Below are 11,725 nucleotides of genomic sequence, written 5' to 3'. Positions count from 1 at the left end.
TGAGTGCATATCTGTGGTAGAGATCTGATAAAAATTATAATAACAGGCACAAATCCCATCTAAAAGACTTTATTAGAAAAAGGGAAAAGCACATTCCAGCAGTCACTTGCGGATCAAACTAACTGTCTCAATAGATCTACTTAATGCTTCAAGTTAGTGGATACCAATTATGTCTGTGAGCCAAAACTATGATGTTTAAAGAGTGATGTCAGTGACACTAAAAACAGAACAGTCTAGGGCTAACTGAAATAAAACCAAAATGGTTTAGTGAGATTTATCAAGTTAATTGAAATAAATAAAAAAGACTGCAGAAAATGCTGCTCCACATGAACTCATCTCTGCATGTGCCCCGAGTTTGGGTCATTCGTGAAGTGCAAGTGGGAATGCAATATTCTGCATGATTAGTGCTTTTTTAAACATCATATAAATGTCATATTTGCAGAGTTTGTTCATTGATCTGTGCATGTTTGTTTGTGCAGGTATAAACCATGGCCCAGTGATTGCTGGGGTGATTGGAGCCAGGAAACCTCAGTATGATATCTGGGGAAACACTGTGAATGTGGCCAGCCGGATGGAAAGCACTGGAGAGCTGGGTAAAATACAGGTATGCACTGAATCACTCTTACAGTATTCACCTCTCTAGATCCACTATGATAATGATTCTCTTCTCATTTTTAGATTTTCAAAATAGCCAAGTCATTAAAAAAAAATCAAATGGTGATTAGGGTTGGGCGATATAGCCTCAAAATTATATCACGATATTTCAAGAATATTTGCAATAACGGTATTTATGACGATGTAGAAAAAAAAACATGGAACAACGTTTTATTGGTGATTGCAGCTGGCAGGCTGCAGCATTTATTAGTGCAAACGAACTGTCACCGATGACAGACTACCTAATTTGAAGTGCAAATCTATTGTCATAAGGTGGCAGCAGCAGCTGTGTGTTCAACTTGAAGCAGATCGATCGGTGTATGACGTCAAAATACCTCGAGAGTGACTTACCCCTTATTTACACTGCACGCGTCTGCGGCGCGTTACGGCTCAGACGTGGCCACTCTAGTCAATGCTTGTGTGTACACCAGCGGCGCCGTGGCACGTTTCAGAAGCTTCCCAGAAGCGGCTCTCCACGCCGCTTCGCTAAAGATATGCGCCTCGCCTATTTTTGATGGTAAGAGTGTGCGCTCGAATATGCTCTAGAACCACTCTAGCGATACTTTGATGTCATACACTGATCAGTCTGCGCAGCGCTGCTTCAAGTCGAACACACCTATTGGGTTTGTGGTGTTGTTGTTGTGCGCGCTAGGGAACGTATATCTGCCATACGTCATTGCGTCGCATCATTGATATCGCGATATGACACTTTTTTTATCATGTAAAAATGTATACCGGTATTATCGTGGACGGTATGATATGGCACACCCCTAATGGTGATCATGTTTGTGTTGCAGGTGACAGAGGAGACGTCTGATGTCCTGCAGAAGCTGGGCTATTCATGTGAGTGTCGTGGCCTGATCAATGTGAAGGGCAAAGGAGAGCTCAAAACCTTCTTTGTGTGCACAGATTCCAGCAAACAGCAGGGCATCGGTCTGAGCTGAGACTGAAGCCTCTGCCGCTGACAGCTTCACACACACACACACACACCGTACACACAGTACACACAGACTCCGGGCCTATATGTGATCTTTCTTTTTTTTTTTTTCTTTTAAGAATGTACTGGATTTGTCACACGAACACATGCTGAACTTTGCGATCCTCTTATGGGAAACCGACCACAGACAGTGGGTAACTGAGCTCAGTGAAGGAAAATCCTGGTTCTCGGTATTGCTCTCAGACTTTCTGGGTACTGCTGTCATAGTTGCCTTGATCCTGTTGGATTTACTGATTTGGGATGACTGAGCTGGTCAGCCGGATTTGGCTTGCAGGCAGAGGGAACACGTGACCCACACAAACCCACCATTGCAGATGTTTAGATATCTAGAATTTCTTCAGCCATTTAAAATAATATGTATCTTATTCTAAGCCTTTCTGTCAACTTTTGGACCAACAAAATGGTGGATGCCATTTGTTGCTTTAATCTACATACTGTGGATTTCATTTTTTGGTTTGTTTCCTTTAAAAACAACTGCCAAGTGTTTTGAATGCCAAATATTGACAAGAAGTGTTGATTTGCTGTTGCCTTTGAGTTGAGATTGTGGATGTTGGTGAGCCTTTCTTAGCTTCGTAATATGCTACAGACAAAAACTAGGAATGTTTACATATACTGGGAAAAAAAATGTCAGTGACTGAAATTCAGTTAACTTCAAGTGAAAGTGTACTTTCATCGCTTTCTTTCTTTCATTGCTTGTACTTTCATCTTTCTTAGATGTTGACCAAATGGCTCTGTGGCTTCTCCCATCTGAAGTTGTACATTCGCTACTGGATGTATTTATGCATCTTAGCTTACATTGCTGTAAATTGATTTGCTCAGACGGTCTCTGCTTTTGTTCTGAGAATATTTGGTGAAAATTAGAAGAATTTGTGCCTGTTGAAGTCATAGGCATAAATGTTCAATTTATGTTCAATGTCTCTCTGGGTTTTCAGCCCTCTTGAGTGTGACAGTGACTAAATTGACACAGTTTGAGATTCTGCGCTGCCTTTCTGTACCGCGCAATGTTTGTGAGGAACGCCTGCCGTCTCCTCTGTTTTGTATGCATTGTTACAGAATAAATCATTTTACACTTTATATGCTTCCTGTCTAGCATTTTGCCAAATTGATGAGAGAAACTGTATGTCGGAGGTCACACTGGACTCAGGCCTTCTGGCGACTTCTGCAGAATGAGACTGTATTGTTCAAATAGCAGGTTCATTTATCACAGATTTATGATTTGTTGCCTTAAAACGGTAGCAAATCTCAAGAGGTCATTATGAAACATCATTATGATTTTACATAAATTTGCCATTGCCAAAAATGAAGGGCAATTAGAATTACCTATGATACTTTGTAAACTACAACAACAACAAATCTTTAGTTTGGCTTTAAATCAAAGCATCAGTGGTAACACATGTAACAACTTTCCTTTTAAGGTTTACACATAATTCTTCCAAAGCATGACAGGATTTGTGAATCTAGCAGATAGCACAAAGCACTGTGAACTGCTCTCATGTTAAATCTAGAATTTTCAAACCGTTTAGTATTTTATTCAGACCTTTACAAATGCTACTCTCTGACATTGTCATTTACTCACCCTCATAACAAACCCATAAGTCCAACACTCATCTTCAAAAAACACAGTATAAACACTGATAAGCGTGCATACATAGAGCACATCAAATATGGTGAATGGAAACTCTAAACATGTTCGATGCACGAGACCCAATGAGGTTTGTTCTCACATGTCCCACAAGCATATTTGAGCTTCCATTTACTATATTTGAAAAGCTTTATGTATGTGCTTCTATGTGATTAAAATCCTAAATTAAATGTGCTCTTCAGAAGACCCGAGTGAACTGTTTGATTCATAGATTCATTACTTAAAACAGCATCTTTTTTTCAAAGTATTAAAGTTTTGGTTGTGTGGACTTTCAGTGGAAAGACAAAAATGATGAGAAAATGTATTCGTGTGCCGAAACATAAGGATGAGTAAATTATGTAAATTTTCAGTTTTGATTGAACTATCCCTTTAAATGAACTGTTTCTGTATTACTCACTTTCTACTGTTCATTTTATTAAACTTAAGAATGGAAACACAAAATGCTTAAAAAAAAAAAACAGATGTTTATTAAATGAAACACAAGTAAATTAGAAACAGCACCACTGGGGATGACATAAGATAAGCAGAACTGATAGACTGCAGTGATGGAGGATCTCAACACACTCCCTCCATGGGTTCAGTTATATCTCCCACTGAAACACAGAAAACACATTTACCCTCATTATCCTGTTAATGTCAATTTATGAGTAGATAAATCAGTTTTATATGCACTGCCATTAACAGTTATTTCACAAACAAAACTCGTAAAACACCAAGCCGAACGTGCTAAATATTTCTTGTGCTTACTGTTACCTGTGGTCAGACGTATGAATGAATCCTGTGCAGTATGGTTAGGTAGCGAGATACCCATGGCCTTTCTAATACCGTACACACTGCACACATCACCAGGAGTCACCTGACTGGTCAGCTGGGTCAGGTTACCCGTAACTTTCTCCGCTGCAAGAAGGATGGTGGAGGTTAGAAGTTATCTAAACTGTACAAAATATATGCTGAAACCTACAGGTCTGTTAATGTGCAACAATACTGACTCACTAAAACGTCTTGAGTACAGAAACACTAAAAGCTCAAGAGGCAGGAAAAAAAAAACATCCCTTCCAGTAAGTGTTTGTCTAGTATCTGGAAGACTGAGAGCAGTAAACCTGTCATCATAGGTCATCTTGTGTGTGTGTGTGTGTGTACCAAGCTGCAGCTCTTTAGCAGTAGGAGCCAGTAGGCAGATGATGTTTGGTGGCTGTTTAGCGCTCAGTCTCTCTTTCTGAACCTTCTGCAGCTCCCTCAGCAACACTGTCGTCTCATCCAGCTTCTTCTGGAAATGCTCTGCTTCTAATGGAGGAAGAGGAATTTTTACTGAGATGAATCAGTCTGCTTAATAGGTGGGAAAAGGTTTCACATGTGTTTTTGATGTGATGCTTTCCATTCCACAGCTGAGGGAGGAGGATCATTATGAATTCATTCAGCATAATAGAGATGAAAGATGTGTCTCGAAAACAGTTCATTAATAAACTGGGAAAGAAAAAAAAAAAAACCGTGGGGCCTTGATTTCCATAAGGTTTGATCACACACAAAATGACTAAGAGATTTATGATCCATATTTCAAACTAAACATTTTAATAATGGGATTTTTACCTTCTGAGTCAAAGCTCTCAGGGAGCAGGTCAGGATTCAAATCCAAAGCACCATCACCCCTGCTGGGCTCTGACACGACAACCTACATGGACAAAGGGGGGCATGGATTGAATCCAAAGCATAAATGTGTTCAAAACACTTGTGAGAAGACTTCAGTGTAAACACCTCCAGTCAAATCACGCCACTGACTAATATGCTGATTTTATGCTTAAGAAACATCTTTTTATTCTCAATGTTGAAAACAGTTGTGCAGATTAATAGTTTTGTGGAAACCATGATGCATTTTATAGAAAGCTCAAAAGAACAGCCTTTATTTGAAATAGAAATCTTTTGTAACATTCAAAATGCTATTAGTGTCAGCCCACTGCTCCGGGTGTGTGTTCACGGTGTGTGTGTGTGTTCACTGCTGTGTGTGTGCACTTTGGATGGGTAAATGCAGAGCACTAATTCTGAGTATGGGTCACCATACTTGGCCACATGTCACGTCACTTTCACTTTCAATTTCTTAGGAGAAAACAAATCACCCTAAACTTTTGAATGGTAGTGTATCTGTATGTTTACTGTTGTACAAAGAAGTCTATCAAGTGCATGGAAGGTGCTTATATTATTGTGAGTTATGGAGTTATACAAAATTAGTTATTGTAATGTACTGACTGCCTTATTATTTTCATAGATTTTCTCTTTTATCGATTTTACAAAGCACAATCAAACTCCTTCCAAGTACCCCAAGGAACAAGCTTAGATATAAGTAGTAAGTACATCTGGTTGGGAATCACTAGATAAAATGCTTGTTCTCCTTCAACCCATCGGTCTTGTCTAGTGGATAATACATAGTTTTAACCTATGCTATATGTGAAATCTGGATAAATCTGCTAAACACAGTGTTGAACAGTAGTACCACCCTGCTAAGGTATGCTAGCAGAACCACAGTCAAAGACGGCCTTCCACACACGGACTAATGTATGTTCATAGACGACTCGTGCTTACCTTTCCCTCTACATCATCAGCACCCTCACACACACTCACACAGATTAGTGTGAGTGAAGGAGGAAGTCAAAAACGACAGAGGGAGGGGAGGGGAGTGTGTGTCTGGGCAAATATTCTTTCCATTAGTGTGAAAGTTGGTTGGTGTTGTTGACACAGCTGCTGCAGAGCAGAGAGCCTGCAGTCCTGACACTGCCTTTAAATAGCAGGTTTGTGTCTTCACTTCCACTCAAGTGAGCTATACACACTAGTATGCACTTATAGACATTTGAAATGTTATTTTCTGAGGACATGAGAGCATTTTACCACAGCATCATCTGTTGTGTCTACTTTCTCTGCAGGCTCCTCCATGGTTAGATTATCCTGAGAAGAACAGAAATAATCAAGAGTAAGCTGCCCAGTTGAAAAGAATTCAAAATGGATATTATACATTACATCATTTAGTGGTATATCATGCATTCATTTTGATATGCAGTTATGGGTATTAGATGAATGAGGTTTCTTACAGTTTCTGTCTCTTTCAGTTGTCTTGAGTGCTCCCCACTGGTCAAAGCATCCAAGACATTATCTGCCAACCTGCTCATGTGTTCCTCGGATTTAGCCAGGTAATCTGCAATGCTACACATGAACCCATCCGAATTACATTTGTGGAACACAAGGGGAACAGTGGAAGGGTGGGAATCAGGGCTTTATTGTTTGAGAGGTTCAGAAAACCACACAAATGTGTGCGGCTTACTGCAAAAAACACTGTTCTTAAGAGACGGCTGCTTCTTAGTCATCTAAAACTGATCAATGGATTGATTTCATCATATGTCTGATTCCAAACACACACCTTTCAGATTCTGGCTGACTGTTGTCCTCTCCATAGAAGGAGTAAATGAGATCAGAGTCCTCTTTGCTGATATGGGCAAAACTGGAGTCATATGTAGGTGCATATGAGCTGAATGGGCCGTAATTCATATAGGCAACTGCAAAGAGAGAGAGGGGCATGAGGAGACTTTCACAGATTCAATGAACTTCAGACTGATTCCTGAAATAGCAGTTATATGTTTAAGAACATTTCAATAAGTAACTGCCAAAGCAAGAAGTTAGACTGAGAGGAAGGACTCAACACGGTCTAAAACAGTCTAAACCTTTTGACTTTAAGCCCTCCTTAAAGTCCACAACAATATTCAGAGGCTCCTTAGCCCAAGTTTTGTTTCTGAAACTTATTTTAATTTTATGGGCACTCTTAGTTAAAATGATGAAATTTCATACGTTCAAAAGTTTTAGGGGTGGAACGTTCTTCAGGGTTCCCAATCTTTTTAATAATTTTCATGATTTACCGGATAAGGACTAAAGATTAAAAAAAAATAATAATAAATTATATTCTATATTCTAAAAAATATTTCTACCTGATAAAATAAGAGCTTGGCATGAATTATATTTATTCAAAAATGCCCATGGCTTTTTAAGATTTTTTTTTAAATTAAATTACCTTGTCTCAAAATCACAGTTCCCTCTTTGAGAACTATAAAAGAAAATGGACTAATGCATTGCCCACTTCTGAAGCGGCATTGTACAATTCTTTAACTTGACTCAAACCTTCGTTTTTTTGATCAAACAACTAGAGTTTTACATTTTGAAAATGTGAAAGAATGTGAGAAATGGAAAACTCAGTAGGATGCTCTTAAAAGGTTGCCAGAGCAGTGCGGTTGTTGACTAGCCCCCCAAAAATGAAACCCACCCCAAATCTTAATGTTCTGACTCCTTAAATGGAAGACTATGATATTTGTCTGCCTTTGAGGTATTATTCGTATCAGTAGCATGGTCTAGAAAAATTGTCACACAGAAGTCTAATACTTAGAAAAACAAGAAGCACCACAGGTAACTGACAGATAAAAGATACAGATGAGTAGAAAATAAAGACCACTGATTCAGCGGTGATTTTGACCTATCCTATTTTCCTTGGAACAATTAGATTTTTCTGGCATGTAATATTACATTCTTCTGGCAGTTGAACACTGGGTATTTAAACAGAGATTACATCGCACCCCTCCCATGATCTTCTCCACATGACTGAAGGTAAGGCCACAGAAGAGAGAGAGTACTGGGTGAGTACTGGGGCCTGTACCATGATGGTGGCTGAACAAACTCGGGGTTACAGGATTAGTTTTGAGTTGACAAAACCAAATCAGTCCAATCCGGCTTTGTTGGTACCATGAAGCTGATCATCAACTTTCTGTCAACTCAGGCTTGATCCTGAGTGAAAGATGAAAGAGTGACATCAGTAATGAACAGCCAATCAGATGCCTTGAAACTGTGATTCACTTCTTGAGAGTCAGTGCGATTCACTACCAAAGATTAAAATATTGAACAATATGAAGAATTTAAACACATTTACAAGATGAAACGATCTATCCATGAAAGAGGAAAACTTAAAGAAAACATCTTGCCTTATAAGTGCAAGCAATAGTTGTAAAGTTAGTTTATAGAGTTGATAATATTTATAGGTATAAAAACACTTAAAAATCTAAGCTCATATGTAGTCATGTTTAAAGCTATTGATTCTAAAACTTATTTATATTGCATATTATCTATATGTTTATATTAATTTAAAATAAAAGCTTAATAATTACTATAAAACTAAGCTAGCTTGTGTAATGGATTAAGGGTATAATAATTATAAAAAATAATAATCTCTAAATTCAGACAATTTTATCTTTAAAAATGTTTTACTATGTAGCGTCCTTTAATTTGGAGTAAGAGAAACTGGGGGAGAGGCTTTATTGCGTCAGAGATGTGTCACTTTGGTCAAATTTCGGTTTGAGATCTCTAAACCAGAACATTACCTGCCCCAGAGCAGGTTAGCTGTGGAGTGTAAGTTACTATGACAATGAATGCCGCTAAAAGCCAAGCCACTTTCATGGTACATAAAACCCAGGACTGGTGCAAACTAAACTGAAACTTACCTGCCTAGCCAGCTAATATGCCCAATTTGACTGGGCAGTATCCTGGATCTAACATGGAAACATGATGAACTGTACACATGTACTGTACAACATTTGCTTGTTTTCTTGAACTCCCATTGTCACAAACCTCCAGCGCTCAAGTCAGCGGGGTTCAGAATGCCCAGAGTAGTTGAACCATCAGACTTCCTTCTCTCAAACTCCAGCTGCTCATAAAAAAACAAGCCCAGAGAAAAGTGACCCTTCATCAACTGTCATCTGACATCCTCAGAGAATGATCTCACATTTGAGGGATGTACCATAACACGATTCATCCTATCTGGTCTTATACGCTTACCTCACACTGCAGGCTTCTGTTTGAGAGTTTCCCTCCAGACTCCTCAACGATCTTCTTGATCTCCTCCAGGTCCTTCTCTGCTTGGCTCTTCTGAGCATCATCCTTACTGGCCCTGCTACACAAACATTGATGCAATTCTGGATAATATATTCGTGTCATCAGTACTACCCCCTTCAAAGTGAATAAATCCCCCACATATAAGTCACATCATTCCTGAAATGAATTCCAGGCCTAATAAACTCTGAAGTCAGAGCAGTGATTGGATAAATGATGAATAATGTGATAACAGATCAATGTTTGGTCCTTATGGGCCTGTTCTCAAGCCGCTACCTGACCCAGTGGAGTAGTGTGCAGGACGATGATTCATCCTCCCTGAAAAGCTACAAAGTGTGTGTGTTTAAAGAGTGTGTAGCTCGTGCGCTACAGATGGCCTACAAGTCACAACATGTTTAAGCATTCCAAGACTCTTGGTCACTGCAGCAGCCAAGCCGATTTACGTAGGCAAGCAACAAAGACAGAGTAAAATAGAGAAAGCCAATGAACACCCCGGCAACATCCTGGAATGTCTCACTGGCTTGAGTACAGCAGCAGAAGCCCTGAATGCACTTACAAACTATTGTGAATTGCGGCACAGTTAGAAAACACACAACAAATGGTGAAAGGAAGCATTTGATTATTAATTTGAATAATTTTACTGACTGTATCACTCATTTATGTACAGTCACGCTCCTTTTTCCAGGCAGACATGATAAATAATGACTGGAATCAATCTCTTTAATGGCGGCCAATTAATATCCATGATCAGGGTTTGAAATGAGCTTTCTTTTTATTTTTAAAAGAATCTTCTATTTTTCACCACTGCAGCGTTTCATTGATTAAAAATACAGTTAAAACAGTAATATCGTGAATTGTTATAACTTTTCTATTTTAATGTCTTAAATAGTTTATTCCTGTGAAGTTTTTAGTGTCACAAAATCCTTTAGAAATCATTCTAATATGATGATTTTTTTTCGTTATTTGTGACAAACAGGACAGATCATAGTCTCTCTAGCAGCATCAGATACTGATCCAGTCTCCACTGCACCCATCAAAACATAAAGACAACCCAATATGATTTTGTTTCTCGTATATTTGTTTTGGTGTCCTAATGCAGGGACTATTTCAGAAATGTGTTTCCACGTTGAGTTCTGGAGAAAAAGAAAATGTACCCTCAGAGGTTTATTGAGAATGCCTACATTTTCCTCTGAGGTAAAAGGTGTCTTAAGACACACATGTTGAGACAGATGTTTTTACAGGTTGTGTCTTTGATTTGCTCACGTCACTTAGATTAATTTCTTTCTTATACCGTCCGTGTATTATGTTGAAGTTACACAAAAATAATGAAGTAACAACTGGCCAAAAAGCCAATTTTATTCACATTAGGCAGTTGGCAAGTGTTTTATACCCTGCCTGTTATTAATATAAACTATTATTTTAGGAAATCTACAGGAGAAAAAATTGTAATAAATAAATGGAATTGTTCAGTTGTCAAAGCAACCTCAGGATCAGTCTAACTGGAAGGAAATGTCTAAACCCTCAACTCAAATTACCTTTGATGATAAGGAAGGATTAAAGCCTGTTCACACCAAGAACATTAAATAAAACCATTTATTTGACAGGGTCTAGCTCCAACACACTTGCCTGGAAGTTTCTAGTGAGTCTGAAGGTCTTGATTAGCTGGTTAAGGTGTGTTCAATTAGGCTTGGAGTTAAACTCTGCAGGTTAGAGGCCCTCCATGAACAGGTTTGGCCACCCCTGTTCTAGACAAACTAGTCCTAGAAAATAAGTAAAAAACTGAAACATGATTCATACCTTGGTGTATCTTTGTTGCCTACACGAGGTGATTGGGAGTTGTCACTTGTGTCCATAACAGATGAGTTCTCTTTGACAGCATCAGACGTCCCGCCCTCATCCTCTCCATCCTCTGCTGAATGACTGCTAGACGTCTGCAGGCCAGCCATGAACTCTATGCTCTGTTTTAAACTGTCCAGTCTCTCCTAAAAGCACACACATACCGTCATGGCCAAAAGTTTTGGCAGTGACATAAATTTTGTGTTTTGCAAAGTTTGCTGCTTAAGCTGTTGTGGTGTTCATTCACATTGTTTCTAGATTATTGTGTAGAGTGATCAGATGCATTTTAAATAACTGCTAAAAGCTTCATTGGCCAAAAAATTCACTTTAAGTTTAAGTTTTTGATCCTGACACAAAATGACCAGCTAACATTAATTGACTAATCATATCAGCAGCACATGTGAAAGTGTGAATGAGTACTAGTCAGGTTAATCACTATCATACTAATTAGATAGTAAGAGCAGACTGATTGCTATAAAAGGAGGGAAGCAGCGCTTCCAATCATTGTGTTCTTATTAGCAATGGTTACCTCCAAAGAAACACGTGCAGCCATCATCGCTTTGCATCAAAATGGCCTCACATGCAAGAAAATTGCTACAAAGAATATTGCACCTGAAAGAACCATTTACCGGATCATCAAGAACTTCAAGGAGAGAGGTTCGACTGCAGTGAAGAAGTCTTCAGGA

The 11,725-nt window shown here is 38.8% G+C and overlaps 2 protein-coding genes across 2 annotated transcripts in view; one reads left to right on the top strand and one right to left on the bottom strand.

The window, feature by feature from the left end:
- Positions 1-326: 326 nt before the first annotated feature.
- Positions 327-1,668, top strand: LOC107657081 (adenylate cyclase type 7-like). The gene is made up of 3 exons (XM_016445090.1): positions 327-377; positions 443-604; positions 1,452-1,668. The coding sequence occupies exons 1-3, from the start codon at positions 327-329 to the stop codon at positions 1,596-1,598; spliced, it is 360 nt and encodes a 119-aa protein (XP_016300576.1). The 3' UTR covers positions 1,599-1,668.
- Positions 1,669-3,739: 2,071 nt separating this feature from the next.
- LOC107657080 (bromodomain-containing protein 7-like) overlaps positions 3,740-11,725 on the bottom strand; it is an 11,665-nt gene continuing 3,679 nt past the window's right edge. The window contains exons 7-17 of the mRNA XM_016445089.1: positions 11,001-11,185; positions 9,150-9,261; positions 8,943-9,018; positions 8,829-8,863; positions 6,697-6,869; positions 6,371-6,482; positions 6,171-6,227; positions 4,881-4,962; positions 4,434-4,577; positions 4,047-4,190; positions 3,740-3,886 (exon numbers count right to left, since the gene is read on the bottom strand). Coding sequence (XP_016300575.1) covers positions 3,849-3,886; positions 4,047-4,190; positions 4,434-4,577; positions 4,881-4,962; positions 6,171-6,227; positions 6,371-6,482; positions 6,697-6,869; positions 8,829-8,863; positions 8,943-9,018; positions 9,150-9,261; positions 11,001-11,185 — 1,158 coding nt within the window. The 3' untranslated portion in view covers positions 3,740-3,848. The remainder of the gene's footprint in view (positions 3,887-4,046; positions 4,191-4,433; positions 4,578-4,880; positions 4,963-6,170; positions 6,228-6,370; positions 6,483-6,696; positions 6,870-8,828; positions 8,864-8,942; positions 9,019-9,149; positions 9,262-11,000; positions 11,186-11,725) is intronic.

The sequence above is a fragment of the Sinocyclocheilus anshuiensis genome, unplaced genomic scaffold, assembly GCF_001515605.1.
Source record: "Sinocyclocheilus anshuiensis isolate Anshui unplaced genomic scaffold, SAMN03320099.WGS_v1.1 scaffold944, whole genome shotgun sequence".
In the NCBI taxonomy this organism is placed as follows: domain Eukaryota; kingdom Metazoa; phylum Chordata; class Actinopteri; order Cypriniformes; family Cyprinidae; genus Sinocyclocheilus; species Sinocyclocheilus anshuiensis.
This window is presented reverse-complemented; position numbering and strand designations above follow the sequence as displayed.

Bases quoted from the DNA above. Each gene is read 5' to 3' on its own strand.
- LOC107657081 (XM_016445090.1), top strand. From the start codon at position 327: ATGAACTCATCTCTGCATGTGCCCCGAGTTTGGGTCATTCGTGAAGTG. The intron at 378-442 runs GTGGGAATGCAA...TCATATTTGCAG, and splicing joins GGGTCATTCGTGAAGTGCAA to AGTTTGTTCATTGATCTGTG. The intron at 605-1,451 runs GTATGCACTGAA...TTTGTGTTGCAG, and splicing joins GAGAGCTGGGTAAAATACAG to GTGACAGAGGAGACGTCTGA.